Here is a 25,810-nt window from a genome sequence, read left to right as displayed (position 1 = left end):
TAGGAGGAGCCGCTGCAGACACCCGGCCCGAGGACCCTGATTACACAGCCTGTCACCCCCGTCACCCTCGTTGCTCCCGCAGGACCCTGGCGTGACTCGACGTGACTGCCGTAAATACATAACACGGTCTTGGCGTCTCGGAAGGAGGATAACAACAAAGCAGTCTGACTAATGAGGGCTGTGTGCGTTGGGCGGTGAGTGACATTGGTGGGACGCGTCACCGGCCTTGCCACCACCACCCCCGCCACCCACCTGGAACACAAGCACGCCAGCCATTGTAATTATCGCGGACACCACTTTGTGTTAAGTCCCCCCCTTCCTCACTCACTCCCTTCCTCCCCGACCCCAACACTTCCCTTCCCCTTCTGTCCTCTTCCTGCCGCGTGACGGGCATGGATACAGGCAGCCGAGGACGTGACGCCGCCAAAACGTAAAAATTCAATCACTGGGCGAACACTGAGCTGACGCGTGAGGATGGAACGTGAACCATAAAGCCAGGCGCTGCTGCTCGTGGGCGTCTGGGGAGATTCATTTACCCGGCGACTTACTACCTTGAATGGAAGTTGTCTGTGCCTTGATATCCGCGATGCTTAGAAAAGAAAAATTAAGGTAGACTTTTTTTTTTCCAGCCGACACGGAGGGATACAGACTCTTGCAAGAATAAGTTATCGCGGCGGGCGAGGCTGAGGGGGCGGGGCAGCGGTGCGAGTGTCCCTCAACCTGACGGCCGCGAGCCAGTTCTGAAACAGCGCACAATGAGGCGCGAGGGTTGGGCCGGCCAGAGTGTCAGCGCACCCGTGACACAGTTATTTCTCCCGCAGCCATTATTGTACAGGTGACAAATGATGCAGAGGGAGGGCGGTCTCTCTTTCGTTCCCAGCCTACCTCGCGCACTTCCTCTCCCGCACCTCCAGATCGTTTTTTGTCTTCCTGTGCAGAACTTCCTACAGTCACGCCACAAATTTAGTTGCCTTGGATAGTGGCGTCTGTCAAATTGTTACAGATGTGAAGGACTTGAAGACGATTAAGGAATGAATCACCCTGAGAGTGAGAACTGCGTGGCGGAAGAGGAAAGGCGTGTAATGGGAAGAGGTAAAGGGAATGTTGGCGGGAGGAGAGTTGCTCGCCGGGACTCCCACGGTGGCGGCGGCAGCGGGGATGTGATGCAATGGGAAGCGATACCGCACGAGCCGCCGGTTGGTGTTTGTGTGAAACTGTAAAGGTGAGGAGTGAGTGGGTATTAGCCTTTGTGCTCTTCGTAGCCTGGAGTTTCGTGTTTATGGCGGAGAAATCATGCTCCTCCCTTGCTGCATAGCCAGTGTGTCGTCCAAATAGAAAGTTTCTTGCGTTGGATACACACCATCTGCCTTGTCCGGGGTTCGAATCGTGGTGCAGGTGGTTAGACGGATCAGCAGGCAGGGACGCGAGCCACCGCCTCCGCCACGCCTGATTCCACCTTCAATCGCATCAATCTTGACTAAAGTGTATCTATCTTCCGCTGCATCATGTGTCTTTACCAAAAACTGTTATGTCATTGGTGTCTCATCTTTCCCGATCTTGACGCAGCAGTCGCTTCCCACAGCCTCCTTACTGCTTCCCCACAGCCTCCTCTTTCCATTCCCTGCACCTGTTGTTACCTCCCCTTCTTCCCAATCTCCTCCATCCCCCAATAATAACACCAGTACAAGTATACAACCCGTTACCTCCCGCCTGTATCTCCCCTCCCTCCATATCTCTCTGACAATAACATTTCATCTTCTCGTCCGCCGTCCCACTCACATCTCCTCCCTGCCTATCTCTCCCACATCCATTCTCCTATTCACTATGATCTCCTCCACATCTCTCCTCCCTTATCTCCCACAGTAATCATCCTCCCTGCAAATGTCATGTCCCTCACTCCGCTTACCCTGACTGCTCTCTCTATCTTCCCAGCTCCTCTTTGTCCTTAATCCTCATCATCACTGAGTCATCACCACCTCCATGACTCTCTCCTCTTCTCATCTTCCTGGCGTAACCTTCACTTCACTACATCAACGCTATAATGACGACGACGCCCTTCTTCCCCTCCGTCACTAGTAGGAAGAGGGCGAAAGGGTGGAGGGTGGAGGGTCTGGGAGGGGCCATGCAGCAGGGCGGGGTTTCATTACGGGAAGATGGGAAGGTGATTCTCCTCTCATCCTCCTCTGTGCCTTAAGAAGTTGTAGTGTCTCTTAGTCTGGTAATACGGCGCTGCTTTCTTGCTAACGTTACGGTGACCCTCTCTCTCTCTCTCTCTCTCTCTCTCTCTCTCTCTCTCTCTCTCTCTCTCTCTCTCTCTCTCTCTCTCTCTCTCTCTCTTGGTCTTCGTCGTGGTGTTGGTTGCGTGACTTGTTCGTATCTTTGTTATTGTCGTTGTTAATGATGTTATTTGGTGGTGATGGTGGTGATGGTAGTGGTGGAGGGGATGTCATTGTCGTTGTTGTGTCATTGTTGTTTTTGCTCTTGCTGGTATATAGTGTTGTTGGTGATTGTGTTTTTGTTGTTGTTGTTGTTGTTGTTGTTGTTGTTGTTGTTGTTGTTGTTGCTGCTGCTGCTGCTGCTGCTGCTGCTGCTGCTGCTCCAGCTGTTGTCATTATTGGCATTTTCTTATTTAGCTGCATTGGATCGGATGTAGCAGTAGCAATATTATTACTATTAGTAGTAGTAGTAGTAGTAGTAGTAGTAGTAGTAGTAGTAGTAGTAGTAGTAGTAGTAGTAGTAGTAGTAGTAGTAGTAGTAGTAGTAGTAGTAGTAGAAGTAGTAGCAGTAGCAGTAGCAGCAGCAGCACCAGCAGCAGCAGCAGCAGCAGTAGCAGCAGCAACAGCAGTAGTGCACGGAAGTACAAATAGCAGAAGCAGCAGCAGCAGCAGCAGTAGTAGTAGTGGCTGCAGTCATAGTTCCAGCAGTAGACCATGGTAATAGCAGCAGCAACATAAAGATCAACAACCACAGCAGCAGCAGCAACAGTTCTAGTAGCAGCCACCCACTCGTAGCAGCCAAACAACATATCAGTCACTCATCTCCCGTTGTTAGCAAGTAGAGTGAGTCAAGTCTGCCTCGGCCACAGGTGTTTTGCTGCGAGGGAAGAAAGGAGGGAAGGAAGGGGAGTGGATAAAGAAAGAAAAAAAATACTGATTGATCTAATTATTCATTACGCAAAAAAAAGCCTTATGGCGCCGCGGAAGAGAGGGCAGTAAGAAGAGAAAAAACGGGGGATGACGTATAATGATGAGGAGGCAGGAAGAGATAAGACATTGCGGAGGTGGAGAGAGATAGAGAGAGAGAGGGAAGGAGGAAGGGAGGCAGGCAAGCAGGCAGACAAGGAAGGGTAAGGGAAGTGGGTTCTGTGACGGGAAGTGTTAAGTGGAAATGAAGGCTGAGGTGGAGGGGGAAGAATCTGCTTAGTGAGGGTGGTAGTAGTGGTGAAGGAAGCTGTGTGTGTGTGTGTGTGTGTAGGAGTGAGTGGAGTGAGGCGTCCTAGAAACCACACGCGACCGTCACCAGACAGCCGTAACAGGACAAGTTCAGGGCTACAGCGTTCAGGGATGATTGGTGCTCTCTCTCTCTCTCTCTCTCTCTCTCTCTCTCTTGGATTACGTGCTAAGGCGGCGTTGTGGTCTCGAAACTTCGACTTAACTCTTTTCCAAGACGGGACAGAGGAACTGAGGAGCTGGGGAGGGAAGAGACATGAGAAGTTAGGGAGAAGGGGAGAAGCAAGATAAGGGGGGGGGACGCGAGGACGTGAAGGATATGACAGGGAGAGGTGTAGAGAGCTGGAAAAGTGTTGCGATGTGTAGGAGAGGGAGTGCCGTGGGAGAGGGATGGGGAGAGGGAAGGTGACGTGACGAGTGTGAGGAGAGGGAAGGACAAGGGCGTGAGAGAGGCGTGGCGCTAAACGAGGAGGGGAAGACGGGGATAAAGAATGGTGCTGTTCCGTTTGGGTGGGACTTAGACGCTTCAATAAATACAGAAAGAGCGACGTTACTAAGTGTCATCACGGCAGGTGCAATCTCTCCCAGGTTTCCTTCTGTCCCTCCCCTTCTCTGATTCCCCCCCAGCTCCTCCCTTGTCTTCATCCCCTCAGTCCCTCAGTCCCTCCCCTTCTCTTATTCCCTCGGCTCCTCCCCTGTTTTCATCCCCTCGGTTCTTCATCCCTACTCTCTTCTCCTCCCCTCAGTCCTTCATTTCCTCAGTTTTCAAGAGTGTCCATCTCAGAGAGTGCAATCAGTTAGAAGTTCGTCCGAAACTAGGAATCTAATTATGTAAATGGTCTGGATAAGGAGAGTTTGTCTAGTTTTATATATATATATATATATATATATATATATATATATATATATATATATATATATATATATATATATATATATATATATATATATATATATGAAAAAAAGAGGCTGAGTATTGGTTGCAAGATATTAAAAAGTCCAGTAAACTAACATTTTTTCTTATACAAAGAGGTACCGTACGAAATACCATCTTCTATTTTCATCTATAAACATATTCAACATTGTTTTCACACTCACTACCAATGTATCAAGCCTGTTCCAGCCATCTACCTCACCTTGTATAAGAACAATAGCTTTCACTTAAGTACAAAGAAATTGAACATAAACATATTAGGACGCCTCCTCAACGAAACACTACTTTGCCATGGTGAAGAGCCTTGCATATCCCAGTTACCAGAAGCTAAACAAGACAGGTGCAGCCATATATCATCGAACTCGTAAACTTTCTGTCACGAATCGAGCAGAGCCACGCGGCCCCAAAATTCAGGAGTAGCTCGCTTGGTTGTGTAACTAGGCTTCCCTTACCAGCTGAAGGGAAAAGGCCTAAATGGGCTCGTGTGGGGAGTGCGTGACAGGGGAGCGTTAACACGGACAAAGAGGCGCCTAGAGGTCCTGACGGCGCCGAAATGGGTCTTTATTTGCCGCTTACGTTCCGTGCCGTCTTCACTCCGTCCAGGCACGATCTCCTGGCACCGTCACCCACGACAGACGGTCACGGGGAAGGAAAATGTGTCACGAGGTTACTTTTGTATGTGTTATGGGGATGTGGGTGGCCAGTGAGGCGCGAGGTACTGACCGAAAAAGGAAAGTTGAAAAGTCATCCGCTCTGTTTATTTATTTATTCATTCATTTATTTGTTAATTTGTATGTGATATCATACTTGTTTAGAAATTTATGCGCCAGCCAGTATATATATATATATATATATATATATATATATATATATATATATATATATATATATATATATATATATATATATATATATATATATATATATATATATATATATATATATATATATATATATATATATATATATATATATAATTTTTTTTTTCTTGTTAAGGTCACAGGAGAACGTTTCCTCTCTCGCCATATGACGCTCCTTGATGTTTGAGCTGCAGACAAGCATACTAATCAAGATTCCGAGCTGTTTAGAGTCCTACTTACCCACTATACTACTCTATCTATCTATCTGCCTGGCTATCTATCTACCTATATATATATATATATATATATATATATATATATATATATATATATATATATATATATATATATATATATATATATATATATATATATATATATATATATATATATATATATATATATATATATATATATTTTTTTTTTTTTTTTTTTTTTTTTTTTTTTTTTTTGTCTTCCTATTTATTTATCTATATCCATATCTATTATTTATATATCAATCTATCTATCTATCTGTCTGTCTGTCTATTTGTCTGTCTATCTATCTAATCATACAGTCACTGAGAAAGAAAACAACGTACGTACAGCTTCCTCCCCTCCTTCAATTCTTTTGTTTACTCATTTACATTTGCATCCTCATACTTTCACTTCCACACCTTTTATTTTTCACGTTCCGTTGTCAGCCAGCGGGCGAGTGGCAGAAGGGGGTGCATTGGCCAGTATTGTAGGGGAGTGAGACATTGTTGCTGCAGCGAGGGAGGGAGAGACAGAGAGCGAGAGCGGAAGGGGAGCATTCATTGTAATATTGTCATTAGTGGATCTACAGGTGGTGTTGTTCTTTTGTTTGGGTGGTAAAGTGGACAGGTGAAAATGTGTTACGTGAATGTGTACAGGAATGGATCCCTGCATGTGTCTGTTTTGCTTTTTTAACGGTGCTGTCTGGTCCTGTTGTTGATGCGTCTAATATCAGACACTAAATTAGCTTATATATATTTGCTCATCAGCTGAGTGATGGTGAGGATGATTATGCTCTCTCTCTCTCTCTCTCTCTCTCTCTCTCTCTCTCTCTCTCTCTCTCTCTCTCTCTCTCTCTCTCTCTCATGGTTATTTTGCGTATTGCGTTAACTTTACGCAATAGTTTGTTTTGTTTTGTTTTGTTGTCGTTGCTGTTGTTGGCGGTGGTGTGTGTGTGTGTGTGTGTGTGTGTGTGTGTGTGTGTGTGTGTGTAAACAACTCAACACCTTACCTCACAATCCAGTGCAGATGCGGCGAACAAACATGTGTGCGTGTGGCCAGGATACAACATACGCACACACACGCACACGCGCAGAAGTAAACAACACGAACTTGACGTGTTGTGAGGCTGCTGGCAACAGTGTCACGCTAACTCAGCAACACACGGAGCGCCAGGAACACATTTAGGGGAACACGAGCGCAAAATAATACATCGCAAAGAAAAATTTTAATAAGACTGTAAAAGGGAAATGTTTGATAAAATTTTAAGTATTTATAAGAAATAATTTAATTAGATTTAAACAAGTACTTCCACGTTAAGGTTCATATGAGCGGGAGAGTGAGGGGCGCATGCTAGTGTGTGTTGCGAGGGGTAGGTGGGGGGTGTGCGTGTGGGTGTGTGTGGCGCCGAAAGTCCAGTGACACCCCGTCCCTCGCTCACCAGGTGGCCAACACACACTGAGCCTGGCGCCGTCTCGCCATCCTTTATACAGGGCAATACACGCCTGCATGCACACCTCACCGCCTGCCGCCGCGCCGCCCAGACACTCTTCGCGAACACCACATTTCCAGTAGTGCATTGATTTTTTTTTTTTTTTTTTTTTTAAGAGAAAGGAGGAGTGATATGCCAAGACTGGACAAAAGAAACTCGCTTTCGTGCTCGTCTATTCTGGAACAGTGAGAGATAAAGTTTTGAGAGTTGAAGTACTGAAGCATTAAGGATTGAGGGTGTCACATGCTGTGTAGTGAGAGCATGCGTGGGTGATCTGCTGTCTACATCCCACTGAACACACTAATGCAGGCGATGATTGTCAATTTAATCTCACCCCTGACACCTAATTTCTTCCTAGAGCTGCGTACATGTTATCATCATTACCATTATCCTTCATGATTCCACCACAAGATAAGGACCTCGCGCAAGAAAGTTGCTACTATGGTGCCATACTAGAGGCCACGCTACACTGGCTTACGGTGTCTTGGTGGGAGATCACATTTGCTCTGATTCCTTCCCATGGCTTTGCAGAGAATGATTGCACCTGATCAGTTTACTTCCATTGATTACTGCGTAGGGCTTTTTAAAAATTCCATGGAAGAGGGCATAGTACTTATCTATTTGCACATCCAAGGAGACGTTTGATTTCCATGCTTACAGTCCCTTCACATCTTTCAGCCATCTTATTGCCTTGCGTTCTTTCTTTGGATTCCATTGCCTTGTGCGCCTATCTCCTTCTCTGATATCATTGCTCTGCCATCGCAAGTCTTTTTTTTTCCTACCTGTCCTTCCTTTCTCTGTACCTGTTCACTGCTCTCGTAACATGATACAACAAAGCTAACACAACCAGTAGAAACATTGCTCATGGATCTGTCTTCATTTATCTTCACCTTGTTGCTCTCTCGACAAGTTGCGGCGCGTTAAATCAAATCGGTCTGCCAATCTCGGCCACCACCCTCATCATGAACATTCCCCTGGGCAGTGTGATGAGTTTAGACATTCTGAATATTGTAACGCTCACTTCAGTCATTTCACGTAAATAGCAGGGCGAAGTGGATGTGGGCACGGGTGCTTTACTGGGCTGTTGTGGTGTAGACAAGTGGCGTTCTGGTGGCTAGAGGACGGTGGCACAGTACTGCGGCGTCATTGTGTGCTTAGTAATAACAGGCGAGGTGAGGTTAGGGGTGGTGGGCGCGGGGAAACACAAGTGCCCTTTCAATTCCATTATCGTCAAACCTCCCTTTTCCTTTTCAACTCATTCCCTTTACACTTAGTTTGATCTCTCTCTCTCTCTCTCTCTCTGTATATATATATATATATTGTCACGAGAGGGCAAGATCATGAAGATACCCAGACTGAGTCCCAGCTGAAGTGGAGGATGACGTCACACTACGTCACCTCGCCGGCCGCCTACCCTGGGGCTCGGGAGTATCACGTGACGTGTAGCAGCCCTGGGATTGGTGGCGGAACAGTTTGGGAGACAGAGTGGCGGGAGAACACTGGTGAGGGAAGAAAGCCCGCGCGTCGCCGACACTGCCTTCGGTACTTGTATGTTCCTTTGTGAGCTGGAGCGAGGCGTCAAGAAGCCTTCCGAGGGTCGACAAGAGGCCCGGGGTGCCGAGCTACAGCATAGGACTACTGTGTAGTGTGAGCAACGGAGAATAGAGGGCCAGAAGCCACAAGTGTGTTTTACTACTCGCCTTCTGAGGGGAGCCAGGGGAGAACACGGAGCGCCGCAGGGTAAGTTCACCGTCACGTATGCAGGAAGCACCGGACCCTAAAAGTGTAAGTGTGACTGCCCACAGGGTGGTGAAGTTACAGTGGTGTCAGGATCGTGGGATGAGTTAAGTGCTAACTGTGTGCGTCGCGGTGTGTTACCGAGTGTGCGTGTGTATTGGACAGGGGAGGCGAGCAGCGGTGGTACGGGTAACGTACTTGTGGATCGCAGCGGGCGGGCGGACGGTGCAGTGTGTTTTGCCATGGTAAGCTGCGTGTTGTGTTAAGTTACGGTGCCTTACAGTAATTAAGTCAGCATGGCGGCGAAAGAAATCACACTAGCGGATGTTATGAGTGCCCTGAAGGCGCAGGGAGAGGTACAGCATGCTGAGATGAGTGCCCTGAAGGCGCAGGGAGAGGTACAGCATGCTGAGTTGCAAGCGGTGACGAGCAGTATAGACCGTGTATTTAAGGAGGTTATGGGGCTCGTGAAGGAGGAGTGTTCACGGGTTAAAGACGAGGTGTTAAGTGAAGTGTTCACCAAGGATCAGGTGAAGGGAGAGGTGGAAAAAGCGGCCAGTGAACTGAGAAGATATGTGGATGAGGTTGTGGCGGCACAGGCGCCTCCTGTACTCTCTCAGCATAAAGGCACGCTGTTCCGGTCAAGTGGGCGTGCTTGTGAGACTGAGGGGGGGAGTGACGAAGGGGAGGAGGATAATAGTTGTCACGGAAGCCTAAACAGCCTTTCTCCATTGGCCAAGGTGATACCGTCTCCCCTACGCTCTCCTGTAAACGTCTTATCACCTCCACCATCCCCGCTAGCCTCAGTAAAGTCGTACCCCTCTGCTGCCAGCTCCACGTCACGGAGGCTGAAGGACGGGACGAGGCGCCGGCCACAGGAGTTCGATGGAACAGTGTCTTGGGAAGCGTATAAGACACAGTTCGAGCTCTTGGCCAGTGCCCGCCAGTGGAGTCGCCCTGAGATGGCCATGCAGCTGGTGTGGGCACTCAAAGGACCGGCATTAGAAGTCTTGAACCAGCTGCCAGCTGCCCAGCGGTGCTCGTATAGTAAAGTGACGGCGACACTGGAGAGGAGGTACGGGTACCAGCACCAAACCGAGGTGTTCAGGACAAGGTTCCGGGCCAGGTTACGAGGCCCGGGGGAGACCCTGACACGCCTGGCGCAGGATTTGGAGGTGCTGGTGCGGCGTGCGTACCCGGAGGCCAGTGAGGAGATGATCACCATTCTCCTGCGGGATCAGTTCATTGATGCCATCGATAACCAACAACTGAGGATATACGTCCAGCAGGCACACCCCAAGGACCTTCAGGAGGCCCTGGCGAGGGGCCTGGAGATGGAGTCATTTCTCCGGACGACGCGGGAGCGACCCAGCGGGAATTATGTCCCGCAGAGAGTGAAGGCAAAGAAAGGGGCCGTGCGGAAGGCCTACTCTAGCCCTTCACCGCCCCTAGGTGAGTTCAGGGGTAAGTGCTACTCTTGCGGGCAGCAGGGGCACACCAAGAGGTACTGCCCGCAGGGATCGAGTAGCAGAAAGGCTGTCAACGGCAGAGCAGGGCAGTACCAGTACAAACCCTGTTGTTGGAACTGCGGTCAGGGGCACAAGATGGCAGAGTGTGCCCTCATCTCTCCCAGGGATAGCAAGGAGGCTGGGGGAAACGGAAAGAGGCTGGTGGAAGGGGTCGAGCGCCAGCCAGAGAGCCAGAGACCCCAGTCCGCCTAAGTTGCCGCGCCGAGGGTGCCCGGACAGTGCAGGTGGGCGGGCAAGTGGATGGCAAATCTTGCTGCCTCACTGTGGACTCGGGCGCGGAACGTACCTTCGTGCAGGACGGGGTGGTGGCAACTGGACAGCCCCCGGTGGCCCAGCAACAACTGTGTGGTATTACAGGGCACTGCACACAGCTGAGGGGACCAGTGCATGCCAGGATTGCGGTTGGCAGCACGGAGGAGCATCTTCCCGTCTTTGTAGCGGACGTCGGGGAGAACTTGCTCGGCCTAGACTACCTGAAGCAGAGCAGGGCGGTGCTGGACTTCGGGGAAATGACTATGTCGGTCAGAGGTAGTGTGGTGCCGCTACAGGAGGGCGGTGCTGACGCAGAGGAGTGTGAAGCTTCAATTGAAACTCACCGAGCCCATACTGCGTCCCTACCCGAAGCTAGCCACCGCTGCCGTCTCAGTAAGGAACAGAAGGAGGAAAGTCAAGGGTCGGAAGAGTGTGAAGGTGTACAGACGACTATGGACCCGGAAGGTCATTGCGAGGACATGCAAGGGAGTAGCACTGGGGTTCCACCTCATCTGCAGGATCTATTGCAGAGGAGTTCGGCATGCCTGTCTGGGGAACAGGTGGACGAGGTGAAGGAAGTGCTGACTCTGTATGCAGATGTCTTCTCGCAGGGAGATAATGACCTGGGCCGGACCAGTCTGGTTAAACACCACATTCACACAGGGGATAGTCGGCCGGTTAAGTTGCCGCCCCGCCGGATTGTGCCTGCTCGTCGGCTGGAAGTGGAAAAAGCCGTGGAGGAGTTGCGCGCGCAAGGGATAATCGAAAAGTCGGCTAGTCCCTGGAGTGCTGCTGTTGTCCTCGTTAAGAAGAAGGATGGGTCTACCAGGTGTTGTGTGGACTATCGGGGCCTTAACGCGGTGACGACAAAGGACTCTTACCCTCTACCGAGGGTGGATGACACGCTTGACGCGCTCACGGGGGCCCAGTGGTTCTCCACCTTAGACTTGAAATCAGGTTACCATCAAGTTGAGGTTGCGGAGGAGGACAGAGAGAAAACGGCCTTCTCGTATGGGCAGGGACTGTATCAGTTTAAAGTGATGAGTTTTGGTCTGGTGAATGCCCCGGCCACCTTTGAGCGTCTAATGGAGCGTGTGTTGGATGGGTTGCTGTGGAAAAGCGCCCTGGTGTACTTGGACGATGTGCTAGTGTACGGGAATTCGTTCAAGGGGGCTCTGGAGAGGCTTAAGACAGTGTTGGACAGGTTCAGGGGGGCAAATGTGAAACTCAGTCCAAAGAAGTGTAGCCTGTTCCAGAGGGAAGTGCCGTTTCTGGGTCACATAGTGAGTAGTGAGGGAGTGAAAACAGACCCTGGTAAGGTAGAGTCAGTTAAGGAGTGGCCAGTGCCGCGCAGTGTGACGGAAGTGCGCGGGTTCCTTGGGTTGTGTACGTACTACCGGAGGTTTGTGAAGGGTTTTGCGCAAATTGCGGTGCCACTCCATCACTTGACTCGTAAAGGGGCATGCTTTCACTGGAGCGAGGACTGTCAACGTGCCTTTGAAACTCTGAAAGAGGCTCTCGCTAACGCCCCTGTGTTACCGTACCCGGATCCAATGAAACCATACGTGTTGGATTGTGATGCGAGTGCTGAGGGAGTAGGAGCCGTCTTGTCCCAGGAGAAAGACGGACAAGAGTGGGTCGTCTCCTACTTCAGCAGGAAGTTCTCAGCCCCTGAAAGGAACTATTGCGTCACTCGTAAGGAGTTGTTGGCAGTGATCCTGGCCATTGATCACTTCCATCCTTACTTGTACGGGGCCAGATTCAAGATTAGGACAGACCATGCTGCTCTGAGGTGGCTGAAAACCCTCAGAAACCCGGAGGGGCAGCTGGCCAGGTGGATTGGCAAGCTGGAGCAGCATGACTACAACATCGAATACCGGCCTGGAAAAATGCATAGCAATGCTGACAGTTTGAGTCGCCGTCCTTGCGACAGTGACTGCAGGCATTGTAGACGCCATGAGACTGAGCCTGTGTGCGTGAAGGCTGCCGGTCTTGTCAGTGACACTGAGTGGGGAGAGGACCTCAAACAGGCCCAGCGACAGGACGCTGATATCGGGCCCATAGTGACACTGCGGGAAGAAGGCGAAGAAAAACCGCCATGGGAAAGCGTGGCCCCGCTAAGCCCTGCCGCCAAGGCGTTGTGGCAGCAATGGGCAGTGTTGCGAGTGAGTGACGGTGTGCTGCAACGGCGGTGGGAGTCATGTGACGGCGATGTGGCCTTCTGGCAAACAATTGTCCCTGTGAATATGAGGGAGGCCTTAGTGCGCGAGGCTCACGGTGGAAATGCAAGTGGTCACTTCGGTGTGAGGAAAACGCTAGGGCGGTTAAAGCAGCGGGTTTATTGGGTAGGCATGCGGAAGGATGTTAGTGAATGGTGCAAAGTGTGTGACGTGTGCTGTGGGAAGATGGGCCCTGGGAGAAAGACAGTTGCTCCCTTACAGGTGTATCAGGTTGGGGCACCTATGGAGAGGGTGGCAGTGGACATCCTGGGTCCGTTCCCTCAGACACTGAGAGGTAACCGCTTTGTGTGTGTGACCATGGACTACTTCACTAAATGGCCGGAAGCGTATCCGCTGCCAAACCATGAGGCTGCCACCGTGGCAGGTGTGTTAGTGGACGAGTTCTTCGCCCGGTTTGGCGTGCCGCACGAGCTGCACTCTGACCAGGGCAGGGAGTTTGAGTCAGCAGTATTCCGGGAGTGCTGCCAGTTGCTGGGCGTCAAGAAAACTCGTACTACACCCCTGCGGCCGCAGTCGGATGGCATGGTGGAACGCTACAACCGCACGTTGGGGCAGGAGTTGGACAAATATTGCCAGGAAGGGCAGGAGGACTGGGACTTAAAAATCCCCCTGCTTCTCTTGGCCTACCGGTCCGCCGTGCATGAGGTGACCGGTTACACGCCAGCCCGGCTGATGTGTGGGCGGGAACTCCGGCTACCAGTGGACCTCGTGACTGGCAGGCCGCCGGACGAAGACCTGCCCACTACCATCACCCAGTACGCTACAGCCCTACAGGACCGTCTCCGGGAGGTGCACCATCAGGTGAGGGGTAACCTGAAGGTGTCCGGTGAGGCGATGAAGGACCGGTACGACCGCCGGGCAACGGCACCACCCTTTAGCGAGGGGGATCAGGTGTGGCTGCACAACCCTCGGCGTAAGAAAGGATTGTCCCCTAAGCTCCAGAGCCCCTGGGAGGGGCCATACGTGGTGGAGAAGGTCATCTCGGACGTCACCTTCAGGATACGCCAAGGGCCAAGGAAGCGGGCACTGGTGGTGCACGCTGACAGGCTCTGGGGTTACCATGGCCCTGGAAGCTTCTCCTGGGGAGAGCGAGCTGCTCTCCTGACCAGTGACGAAGAGGAGGACAAGGACAAGGGCCTTGGGGACGACGAGCCCCTGGTGATGGAGGATGACGGAGACCTGGACCTGAGAGAGCCTGAGCCGCTGGTGATGGAGGAAGGTGGAGCGGATGAGTTGTGTCCCTTGGAGGGGGCACTGGCGGATGTCGACGCTGGACCTGTAGTAGGGAGACCCAGACGGGAGCGGCATCCACCCAAATGGAGTGAGGATTATGTTCTTTGTTGATTTTTTGATATACCTAAAGTTGAAGTATTATTTTCTTGTTTTTGGGGGTGTATCTGTAACCTAAAGGGAATAGAGAGAGTTGGGGAGCGAGGGCGCTCAGTCTCTTTACAGGAGGGGGTAGTGTCACGAGAGGGCAAGATCATGAAGATACCCAGACTGAGTCCCAGCTGAAGTGGAGGATGACGTCACACTACGTCACCTCGCCGGCCGCCTACCCTGGGGCTCGGGAGTATCACGTGACGTGTAGCAGCCCTGGGATTGGTGGCGGAACAGTTTGGGAGACAGAGTGGCGGGAGAACACTGGTGAGGGAAGAAAGCCCGCGCGTCGCCGACACTGCCTTCGGTACTTGTATGTTCCTTTGTGAGCTGGAGCGAGGCGTCAAGAAGCCTTCCGAGGGTCGACAAGAGGCCCGGGGTGCCGAGCTACAGCATAGGACTACTGTGTAGTGTGAGCAACGGAGAATAGAGGGCCAGAAGCCACAAGTGTGTTTTACTACTCGCCTTCTGAGGGGAGCCAGGGGAGAACACGGAGCGCCGCAGGGTAAGTTCACCGTCACGTATGCAGGAAGCACCGGACCCTAAAAGTGTAAGTGTGACTGCCCACAGGGTGGTGAAGTTACAATATATATATATATATATATATATATATATATATATATATATATATATATATATATATATATATATATATATATATATATATAATTTATTTATTTTTATTTTTTGTCCTCATAATCAACAAGGTATAAAAAATGGAAATCGTCTTCCTCCTCCTCCTCCACTTTTCCCTCACCAGGTTCTGTTTAAGGAAATCAGGATTGACAAACTGTTCAAATACCTGAATATATTATATATTTACACACATCTGTATACATAATACGAGTATTTTTAAAATACAAATAATTTACAAATGTTTATGTATCTTAAAACATGGAAAGAAATCTTTTTCATTATAAACTCATAATGGTAAATTTGTATAATACCCATGACTAGTACTTTTAACAACTGATCCCATTACAATCCTCTTCATATTAAGTCCATAACATCACTAGAATCTCACACTTATAAGTTGTAGAACAACATAAAAGTGACTTGTTACTGGCCAGTACAATAAAACGTTCTGAATTAAAAGGTATGTACCCGAGAAACACTGCACCTCACACATTTACTACACATGTAGATCAGCTGTGATTCTCTGTGCATTCCAACATCCTTTGAGGCAAGATGTGTACCTGATAGCTTTTCATTTTATTAGGTAAACTGATGCAGCTCTTGATAAATTTCAGAACAAATATCATGATACTGTAAATATTTCTTTTAAGACTGCTGTACAAAGAAAAAAAAATGGAGCAGCTCTATTTTCCCAGGACACACCTTGCTGTGAGATTCAGTGTTGCAGCATCAGACAGGATGAAGAGGTTGTTGGCACATGATTTTTTTTCTCCTTTCTTTTTTACATTCCTGAAATAAAAGAGATCACATTTCCTTAAAAACAACTACTGGGGTAAAACTCAAGATGCAACCAGTCCAGGGATCCCCAAAGTATTTGATATCAGTTCCCAAGGATCAATAGAACTACCCAGGTGGTCAATAAATATCAGAAATTCAACAGTGTCTACTAATATGTGAGGGATCAGTAGACATGCATAAGTGAAGGAAGGTCATCTGGTGGTGGTCAACTGCAAGTCAGTCAGTGTTCTGGTATTCCTGTAGAGCTCCTTGCCAATTCCTTGTTAATATTTCACAGGTGAGATAATTGGTGGTGTGACAGCATTACCTTGGGTTGGATAATCAGTTGCCACCAAGAGCAGTCTTAAATAGTCTGCATCAACTTTAATACCACAAGTTAGAGTAGTTTTTATATTAAAATTTATATTAAAGTAAAATTTAATAATTTTTATATAATGTATGTCTGGGAGTTAATAAATCTAAAACTTCATGGACGGGTCATTAAACTGAAGAGTTTAGGGATCCCTGAGTTATACATATAGTCCTACACATCAAATCTGTAGGATCTTTTTGACTGTGGATTCAATGTTGAATAAATGTGGGTCAGACACACCCAGAGTCCTCATGGTGTCAGCCAGCTGGAAAAGGTATTCTTTGTTGGAGCCACTTGGACCCTCAGCATAAGCAATGATCTGTGCGATGTTCTCCTCCTCACTTTGCCCCACAAAAAATGGATTGGTCTCAGAACCTGTCCAATAGGAAAGAAAATTTTTTTCAGTTCAAGATCTTAATGGGTGAATTTTATACTTTTGGTGAAAGGTCTTGGGACTGGCTATACCCAGGCTGTACCATCAGTTTTATGCAACAGTGCTTAGGACATGTATTTCCACACATGTAGCAAACCTATATATATAGAACATACACGCACACTGATGCACACACACACACACACACACACACACACACACACACACACACACACACACACATCATGGAGATGGGACAGTATGAGCTTAGCTCCTCTCCTGTATGTCACAACTAGGTAAATACACACACACACACACACACACACACACACACACACACACACAGTAGAGAGGACTATGCAAAAGGGGAGGATTAAAAAGTGTCAGCAGTGTTGGAAGTATTTAAAAGGATAGAAACCAGATATCATGGGAATTGTTGAAACAAAATTGGTTAGTGATGTGGATGTTTTAAATATTTTTGAAGATGGAAAATACAACCTCTGGATGAGAAATAAAAAAGTGAGCAGGGTGGAGGTGTGATGTTCCTAATAAGAAAAGAATTGATGGTGGAGTCAACTACATGTGAGGAGGGGGAGGTAGAAGTACTGGAAGTGTAGTGACTTATGTTCCCCCTTATTCCATCTCATGGGGGAAGGAAGAATACAAGAGAATGCTGGAAGACACAAGGGTATGTTTATCCAAGTTGCTTAAGGAAAATAAAGACATACTAATGATGGGAGACTTTAAATTGCAAAGAAGTATCTTGGAAAAGCTGGACCACAGAAGGTAATGACTCATCATGGGGGAAACAAATTACTGGAGTTGGCTATTGAGAATATTCTTACACAGTGGGTTAAAGAAGATGAGATTCAGAGGAAATTAAATACCATCAAGACTTGATATAATTTTTACCAAGAAACAAGGTAAAGCACAAAAAAAAACAATAAGAAAAAGTGATCATGCATTGATTCATTTCCCAGTAATGGATAAAAACATCAGTACAAGAAAAGATCACAAGAGAGAGTGGTTGAATAATAGTAAGACATTTTGGACAACTTAGGAAGTATTTCAATGAAGTGGACTGGAACAAAGTATTTCAAATGGGTGACACAGAAGATAAGTGGACCAAGTTCCTGGTCATTTATAATAAAGGAGTGAAGAAATGGGTACCTAAGAAATAAACAGAGAACCCATTTAAGAAGGATTGGTATAACAAGAGATGTGCTAAAGTTAGACTGGAGAGAGAAAAAGCGTGGAACAAATGGAGGAAAAATAAGAGACGTGACTTGTTGGCCAATTATATAAGAAAGATAAATTAATGTCAAAATACGCAGAGATGAACAGAAGAAATATGAAAAGAATGTGGATAAATGTAAAGCCCAACCAAAACTGATGTATAGATTTATCAATGGAAAATAAAAAATTAAAGAAGACAGAAGAGTAAAAGCCAGAGAAGTGGTTCAAGACCCAAAAGAGATGTCTGAAGTGTTCAACAGATACTTCCACTCAGTATTTACTAAGGAAAATGACTTTAGGGAAGAAAGGATAATGATGGAAAATAGGAATGGTCTGAAAGAGATTGTAACATCAACAAAAGTAAAGAATATGTTGGAAGAGTTGGATGTAAGGAAAGCAATGGGACCTGATGGTGTGTCAAACTGGATTCAAAAGGAGTGCAGCCCACAACTAGCCAAAGTGATACACAATGTAATCAGCACCACCCTGTTGGAAGGAAGATTACCTAAAGATTGGAAATGGGTGGATATTACCCCAATTCACAAGGCCAGAAGTAAAGAAGACCCATTAAACTATAGACTAGTATTGCTGACAAGTGTGGTTACAAAGATTTGTGAAAAGATCATCAAGAACAGATAGGTGAAATACCTGGAACAATGTGATAACTGAGAGACAATTTGGATTCAGAGAAGGAAGATCTTGTGTAACAGATCTGATAAGCTTCTATTCAAGAGTAACGGATATAGTGCAAAAGAGACGAATGGGCTGACTGCATATACTTGGACCTAAAAAAACAATTTGATAAAGTATCATACAAAAGGCTAATATGGAAACTGAAAAAGAAAATAGGACTGGGAGGAACATTATTAAAATGGATGACTGATTTTTTTACAGATATAGAAATGAGGACAGTAATCAGAGGTAATAAGTCGAAATGGAGAGCGGTAATAAGTGAACTTCAAGAAGGATCAGTAGTACATGTAAACGACATGATGGAAGGGGTGACAAAGCTACACAAGTCTCTTTGCAATTGATTATGAGAAAAGTAACAAATGAAGAAGACTATGAAGCTTTGAATCAAGACTTAATTAAGATAACTGAATGGTTGTTGAGGTGAAACATGGAGTTTAATACCAAGAAAAGTAGTGTGGTGAAGTTTTGGAAAAAGTGCAAGAACAGAAGGCAACTACTATTCGGGAAATGGGAAAATTACTATATGAATAGAAGAAAAGATCTGGGAGTAACCATTTCTAACAAACTGTCGTTTGAGAAGCATATAAACAAGATCACTGGCGAAACATACAATCTGCTGAGAAACATCAAGATGGCATTCCACTTGAAGATATAATAACAACAATAATATGTCCAAGACTGGAATATACAGCATTAGTGTGGTCACCAAATTTGAAGAAGGATATCAAAAAGCTAGAAAGAATTCAGAGAGCTGCAACTAAAATCCCTACAGCTTAAGAGGGTATAGTTATGAAGAGAGGTTGAAGAGATTGGGCCTGACTACACTGGAAAAAGGGAGGGAAAAAGGTGATTAGATAGCACTATATAGAGTACTGGAAGAGATGGAAAAGTTGGACAGGGATGACCTTGTGATACCAGATATGAGATGTACCAGAGGACATGGAAGGAAACTGAAAAGAAGTGTTTGCAGAAGAGACATCAAGAAACAGCTTTCCACACACAAGCATAGTAGTGTGGAATGAACCTATTGATGAGAATGTGTCTGCCAAGAGAGTCCATAAATTTAAAGAAAATCTGGATAAAAGTCAATATAGAGATGGGACAGCATGAGTCTAATGTGGCTCTTAGCTTGTATCTCACAACTAGGTAAACACACACACACACACACACACACACACACACACACACACACACACACACACACACACACACACACACACACACACACACACACACACACACACACAAGCATATGCTTACATCTTAGACTTTAGGTCTCTTAGGGAAAGAGAGAATCAATCCTCACTAATCAACCTAAACAAAGGTTAGTTATACAGCACAAACAAGTTTCCACATCACAGACCAACAGGACCACTGGTTTTATCTCTGTTGCACTGTAATAAACTCATCTCTTTTCCCACATGTGACTTGATAAACTGACTGGACAGAATCTCCTACTAAGGTTACATCCCATTTATCCGTCATCCACTACTACTCTTTTGTATTTCATAAACATCTCTCTTGTATCTACCGTTCTCTTCACACTGTCAGCTAATTTAATTTATAGTCTTCCATTTAGTCTTAAACTTCTTTATATCAATCCTACAGGTAATTCAATTACATTCTACTACCTCTTTTCAGATTGTATTCACCAATTTTAAGCCATTCTAAAGAAAATAAAAATATTGTCAGTGAACTTGAAGTGTACTTACCTAGATAGATGATTAGTTGCCAGGGCTGAATGGATGTATCTTGTGGGTGAAAAATAACAGGAGTCTTCTGGTAGCCATCCTTCTCCCTGTGGTCAAGATGGGCCACCACCCTCTCCACATCCTCCTTGGCAATGTTGTAGGCAATCCCCCACACTGGTTCCTGCAGGCCATTTACATCTCAGTAATGAGGTGTTTTATGGAACAGATGTTTGAGTGTTTATGTCTTTACAGTTTCAATGGATATACTTAAAGATAATGTCAGACGCTTTCTATCATCGAGACGGATAACATATTTAAATACAATGAATCCTCACCTAACTGTGCAATTGATATACACTGATAAACACAACATCAATGAGGCACACCGAACAGCATTCTCTCGCTTTCATGTATTATCTGATTCATTAGCGATAGAGACAGGCAGATGGAATAGGAGGGAATGCAGCCATCTGTCAGTCGATGAGAGGCTGTGCGCTCGTGGCAAGGTACAGACAGAAGAACATGTCGTTGTGGAGTGTCCCTTAACAACTGAGGTTCATAACACCTAAAAAATTAATAGTATTCATGGTCTGTTGTTTGGTCGAATGGGAGATGATGATGCATGTAAAATTATTTACAGAATACTAATGATTTATTCCTGAATAGTTCTTGGTTATATAGGATTAAAATTAAATGTCATCAACAATATGCACCTTTTCGTGGACCATGCTTTGTAATATATATATATATATATATATATATATATATATATATATATATATATATATATATATATATATATATATATATATATATATATATATATATATATATATATATATATATATATATATATATATTATATTTTTTGGTGTGGTCAATAAAATATCTATCTATCCATCTATCTATCTATCTATCTGTGCTCTTTATGTATAGGTTTGCTACATAATATGTGCAAATACATATCTTAAGCACTATTGCATAAAACTGATGGTACATATGGTATACAGTCTGTATTTAATTGTTCTTCATGAAGATGTACACATACATTTCAACATTATTTAGCTTTTAGTGATATGATGTGAATGAATAAGCTCTTAATTGTGACTGTTCAGTTTTACATAATTTACTTATTTACATTATATGTAAAATAAAATCTCATTAAGTCAGACTCCTTTACATTAGATACAGGTTAAGTTGAACACTTTTAAGGGAAGGGAAAGAACCTGTATAAAGTGAGGAAGGCACAGCACAAAAACCATGACAAACTTGTCTACAAATAGTATGTGCAAAGAAAGAGCTGAAGGGGTAACAGTGCGCAGCCTGGACATCCAGCATGCTGCAGGAAAGCTTGCTGAATAGCTTGGGGTCAAGAAACTTAAATGCAGTATTGAGTTTGATTAAGTTGGATTTTCAGCTAAGTTGCATCAGCCTTTTCCCTCCAATTAGTCCAACTTAGCAAGGTTTTAGCATACACTCTTATTGCTATGTTTAAGATGCAGGTCTATAGAAAGCTGTGCTATGAACCCAGTAATGTGGCACTGATAACCGCTGATGCTTCTGAGGCTCAGGAAGAAATCCCTTTGAACCTTAGCATATACTTTTTTCTGTATTTCCATCAAGTTCTGTGTCTATTCTACATTGCACAAGTGCTTTGTTGGTGCCTCAGCAGGAATGCCAGAACACAAAATGGAGGAGACTCTTCAGCATGATTGTTCTTGAATAAAGTCTCTAAAGGGGCACAAGGTGTCAGAGATATAGATAGAAAGGTAATGCAGCAAAGCAGTGAATGAAAGCATATGACTGATAAAATGCCAGCATCCACAAGCATCTGCAATTTATTTACACTTAATATTGACAACAACAGTACCTGTAATCTCTGCATATATATATACTATTGAAATTTATTTTTTCTTTGACTTCCCACAGGTTGCCTTCTATGATTACTTATATGTGAGCATACATACATAAGAAAGTAATGGTGCAAGAAAATATCTGATGATAGATTATTAGTTATTTCATACTGACTCCCATCATTCCTAAAGAGAACAAGCTCTATAAGTGAGTAGGTATTAGAGATACATTGTGAACAAATAAATTATCACCAGCAACAGTACCTAGCTATCACAGTTATGATATAATTCATATATGCATATACATGTATAATGTTGTACTTGTTTGTATATAGACTATGTACAAAATAAGAAATTAAGGCAATAATTAGGCCCAAGGAATTCATGAGGAAGAAACAAAATTCGTGTTAGTATTCACAAGCAGGTTCTTAACAGCTTCCTCTAACTGAAACAGATGCTCATCCTTGGCTTCTGGCACCTCCATCCTCATGAATTTAGCTAAATGAAAGAGGTACTCATAGTTTGGCCCTGATGGACCCTGGCACTCTGATATCTGCTTGGCCATGGTTTCCAGAGGAGCATCCCCCAAAAACAGTTCTTCCTGACTGGTGCCCACAAACACCATCACTGGATGAGGCAGCTTCTGGCCCCCAGCTCCATACATGGCCATCTCCCGACGGGTGTCAAAACGTTGCTCTCTGATATTAAGCTTCTTTGTTACCTCTGCCTCATGCTGAGGAGGGATTTCATAGGCTGCTCCCCACACCTGAGCCTGCAGCAGCACACATCATATTTACTGCAACCTCATGAGATTACTGTGTGTTTTAGTTATTAAAAGAATGATGGAAAGAATACACAAACTTAATATTGGAAGACATAGAAAAGCTCCATCTTTAAAGTGTGGGGAACATGAAATCAAGTCACTAAAATTCTAAGAGCTTAAGTGTGTAAAAAGTTATACAAGTAGACTGGCCTTAACTTATGGATAATAGATAAAATACTTCATTGTAACTTGTGTAATTAAGCACAGACTAGTGTGCAGCTACATACAAGAAATATGATATTATACATCAATAGAATGTATACCATAAAAAAACAATAAGATGAAAGAATCATCATCTAAACATAAAATGAGCCAACATTTCTATTTTTTTCTGCAGAATTAAATCTACCTCAGTAATTTCTCCTACTGATTTTGGGTACACCTTTCATCATTTCCCTTCCCCTCTGTAATGTGAATGGACTTGTCCTGCCCTGCAATGTTCATGCCATTCCTCCCTCTGTAAAGCCAAGACCAAACATCACCTGTCACTTAAGCAACAATTGAGGATGGCCAAGACCATATAGAGTAAGCTACTGTAGATCACCTTGGGATTGCAAGTCTATTCACATTATGGGAGAGGGGAGGTGAAAAATGCATATCTAATAACTTTTATTAATGATATTAATATTTTCGTATAGGAAAACATGCTTAAATGTTGTTTATCATAACTGGGATACCCCATATAAATTAATTTAATTATTGTTTGTAGTATCTACCAAGCCTCCCACACACCAGTCCTCACCTCAGGATTTTCAGAAGCAACCAATGTTACCACACGGCCAGGCTGAAAAATGCACAGTATTATACATAGAATGAGTGGTATGTATTAAAATGGAATGTTCACCAAGAAAATGGGCATAGATCTAGGGCTTTAGTCCAGCCCAGTTTAAATATGAAGTATATAGATCTTTCCTCTCTTATGCATTAATCACCTTAGTAATACTAGTGAATGATATACTATATGTATTTCATTAATTCTTTAGTGTCTATTTAAGTTATTTATGCACATATAAAACAATGAAACTTGTAATTTGATTCATTGACTGTAGGAGAAAAACACAATAGATATTAGACAACATGGCACTGTACATACAAGTAGTAATGCAGAATCCTTTAGAGGCATCTGATAAAATAACTTTAGGAAGCTCAAAAGAAAACTGTATGTGAAAGATTACTACATATATAGATTTAATATGAACATATTTCACATGTTATTACTTGAACTTCCAAAATTTATACAAGTATGCATTAGAATGTTAATAATGTTCACAGGGTAATGATAATGCAGACCTTGCCTGGAACTCCGCGATGATCAACACTAGCTTGCCAGAACCTGCGAGAATATCCCTTGATGTAGCCCACAACTCGTTGCTTGTAAGGAAAGTCCACCTTCCATGTGAGGGACCCATAGCCAAAGATCCACATTTCCCTGAATGATGGTAGAGATCAGAGCCTGAAATGAAACCATGAGGTTACAGGATGGCTCTGGGTGATTATACTTACATTATCAACATACCCAGATAATGACAACTGACAAAGTACTTCACAAAATATAAAAGAATAAAATAAAGAATACAAATTGATTAAAGAAAAGTATTTTATGATGAAAAGAAGTAGAGCATGGATAGGGAGGTGCGGTGTAATATGGTATAATGGCATTGATATGGATAGGGATTTTCAAAAGAAGAGCATAGCATCAGACAATAATAACTTATCTGTTATTTTCACCCTTGATGCTAATATCAGCCCGCCAAGCAAGGCAATGGTGGATGGTGACTCAATGAGAGTGCGCGGCCAACAAATATGCTACTAAAGTTTTGTTATTTTATGAGGTATCCCCTGGCCTTATACATAGATATGTATACTGTGGGAAGAACAGCCAAGCAACACCAAGAATTTCTTACAGTTTTGCGTGCTAAAGTAGTGAGATGTGCTGCACCAGCATTAACCTTGTGCAGAGGCACACTGCTGCTGATCCTTTCCTTGTGCTCGGTGGTGGAAGTGGACCTCTCAAGGCTGATCTAATGCGATGTAATGACAGTGTTTAAGAGACATCACACACAACCCTGATGAAGAAAAAAAAACATTAGTATTCAAGTATTTAATTGATGTATACTAAAAATTGCGAAGTGCCTTCATGTCTGGTTGGACTAAGTGTTACATTGTAGTCAAGGTAAATCATCTGCCCATTAACATCACCTGTCTCATTATGGGATATTACTGAAGCCGTCCTGCGTCAACACATCCTGCAATGAATGTCCACTCCAGTGCCCACTGCAAATGTGCTCATAACAGCTAAACAAGGCCATAAAACACATGTGCATAAAACATTTTGTACTTAGAATAACTTGTACTTTCAACTCTAGCAATATTCGCAGAAACCCGTGTTACACCCCTTGTTATTCATCCACCGTGTTACCACCATTATGACTGTTTTATGTAGCTTTGGTGTTGGTAAGACCTGTCATTCTTTAGTCAATGTGTGCATACCTCTCAGGTACCGGTATAACTATCTAACTCCCAGTTTTATAAGTAAACCATATATTACATGGTTAGGTCTTAGATCTTAACCATGCCATACTCTGTCACCATCACCTGACACTGGCTCTCCATCGGGTGTGCTTGCGTTGACCTGTCCAGTGCCGAATAACGAACATCTCATTAATGATTTCCTATCAGCTTATGAATAATTTTTATGACAATATAAAATCCAGACCATCCTAAGAAGGAGAATGGTGTTGGAAATACCATATATTCCAAAAGAGATAATAAAAAGTTAAAAGCAGTACTTAAAAGTCATCGCCGAGACGAACACGTATCGACACATTTTCTCGCCTATAATTCTCACTACTGTCTAGTTCCTTTTATATGTAATTCATATTCTGAAACATTTCTAGCTCAAGAACACAAACAAAAAAGTGATAAGTGGATTCCTTGGTTGCAGCAGTCCGCTACCGTAGCTGTGTAACGAAAAGTAACATTTTCTTCATATTGTCGATTTACACGAAGATTTTATCATACATTTTTTAAGTACATATGTAATTTTACAAATTATCATCCATACGCTTTCTTTGACTAGTATATATATTTACCAGTCAGTGTTTACACTTTTATTGACCAAGGATCCGTTCCTGTATTACGATGGGTATCCCGTGAGAATTTGATTTTCCTATAAATATGTAATGACTAATAAAACATAATTAAAGTCCGAAAACACGGTGTCTTTTGAAGGTGACAGCGGCGACCGT

The 25,810-nt window shown here is 44.6% G+C and overlaps 3 protein-coding genes across 13 annotated transcripts in view; 1 reads left to right on the top strand and 2 right to left on the bottom strand.

Moving 5' to 3' along the window:
• LOC135103002 (A disintegrin and metalloproteinase with thrombospondin motifs adt-1-like) overlaps positions 1-6,956 on the bottom strand; it is a 40,732-nt gene extending 33,776 nt beyond the window's left edge. Inside the window, exon 1 of the mRNA XM_064008815.1 lies at positions 6,490-6,956. The gene's annotated coding sequence lies outside the window, so the exon portion shown is untranslated. The remainder of the gene's footprint in view (positions 1-6,489) is intronic.
• A 1,318-nt stretch (positions 6,957-8,274) lies between these two features.
• On the top strand, positions 8,275-10,427 carry LOC135102995 (uncharacterized). Its single transcript, XM_064008795.1, has 2 exons — positions 8,275-9,062; positions 9,105-10,427. The coding sequence occupies exons 1-2, from the start codon at positions 9,003-9,005 to the stop codon at positions 10,425-10,427; spliced, it is 1,383 nt and encodes a 460-aa protein (XP_063864865.1). The 5' UTR covers positions 8,275-9,002.
• Positions 10,428-14,900: 4,473 nt separating this feature from the next.
• LOC135102999 (putative glutathione-specific gamma-glutamylcyclotransferase 2) lies at positions 14,901-25,791 on the bottom strand. Of its 11 annotated transcripts, XM_064008811.1 has the most exons (7): positions 24,762-25,045; positions 24,467-24,628; positions 23,853-24,015; positions 23,305-23,346; positions 19,908-20,067; positions 16,134-16,268; positions 14,901-15,532 (listed from the first exon to the last, which is right to left on the bottom strand). In XM_064008811.1, the coding sequence occupies exons 3-7, from the start codon at positions 23,985-23,987 to the stop codon at positions 15,525-15,527; spliced, it is 480 nt and encodes a 159-aa protein (XP_063864881.1). In that variant the 5' UTR covers positions 23,988-24,015; positions 24,467-24,628; positions 24,762-25,045; the 3' UTR covers positions 14,901-15,524. The 11 variants fall into 11 exon arrangements, with proteins under 11 accessions (XP_063864881.1, XP_063864880.1, XP_063864874.1 ...); XM_064008810.1 differs by having other exon boundaries at positions 14,901-16,268; positions 24,762-25,043; XM_064008804.1 differs by lacking the exons at positions 14,901-15,532; positions 16,134-16,268; positions 19,908-20,067 and adding exons at positions 20,282-22,511; positions 25,655-25,791 and having other exon boundaries at positions 24,762-24,808.
• Positions 25,792-25,810: the final 19 nt, after the last annotated feature.

Source organism: Scylla paramamosain, chromosome 8, assembly GCF_035594125.1.
Source record: "Scylla paramamosain isolate STU-SP2022 chromosome 8, ASM3559412v1, whole genome shotgun sequence".
Taxonomy (NCBI): Eukaryota; Metazoa; Arthropoda; class Malacostraca; order Decapoda; family Portunidae; genus Scylla; species Scylla paramamosain.
This window is presented reverse-complemented; position numbering and strand designations above follow the sequence as displayed.

Bases quoted from the DNA above. Each gene is read 5' to 3' on its own strand.
- LOC135102999 (XM_064008804.1), bottom strand. From the start codon at position 23,987: ATGTGGATCTTTGGCTATGGGTCCCTCACATGGAAGGTGGACTTTCCT. The intron at 23,347-23,852 runs GTCTGCATTATC...TGCATTTTTCAG, and splicing joins ATCGCGGAGTTCCAGGCAAG to CCTGGCCGTGTGGTAACATT. The intron at 22,512-23,304 runs GTGAGGACTGGT...GTGCTGCTGCAG, and splicing joins TTGCTTCTGAAAATCCTGAG to GCTCAGGTGTGGGGAGCAGC.
- LOC135102995 (XM_064008795.1), top strand. From the start codon at position 9,003: ATGGCGGCGAAAGAAATCACACTAGCGGATGTTATGAGTGCCCTGAAG. The intron at 9,063-9,104 runs GTACAGCATGCT...GCGCAGGGAGAG, and splicing joins CCCTGAAGGCGCAGGGAGAG to GTACAGCATGCTGAGTTGCA.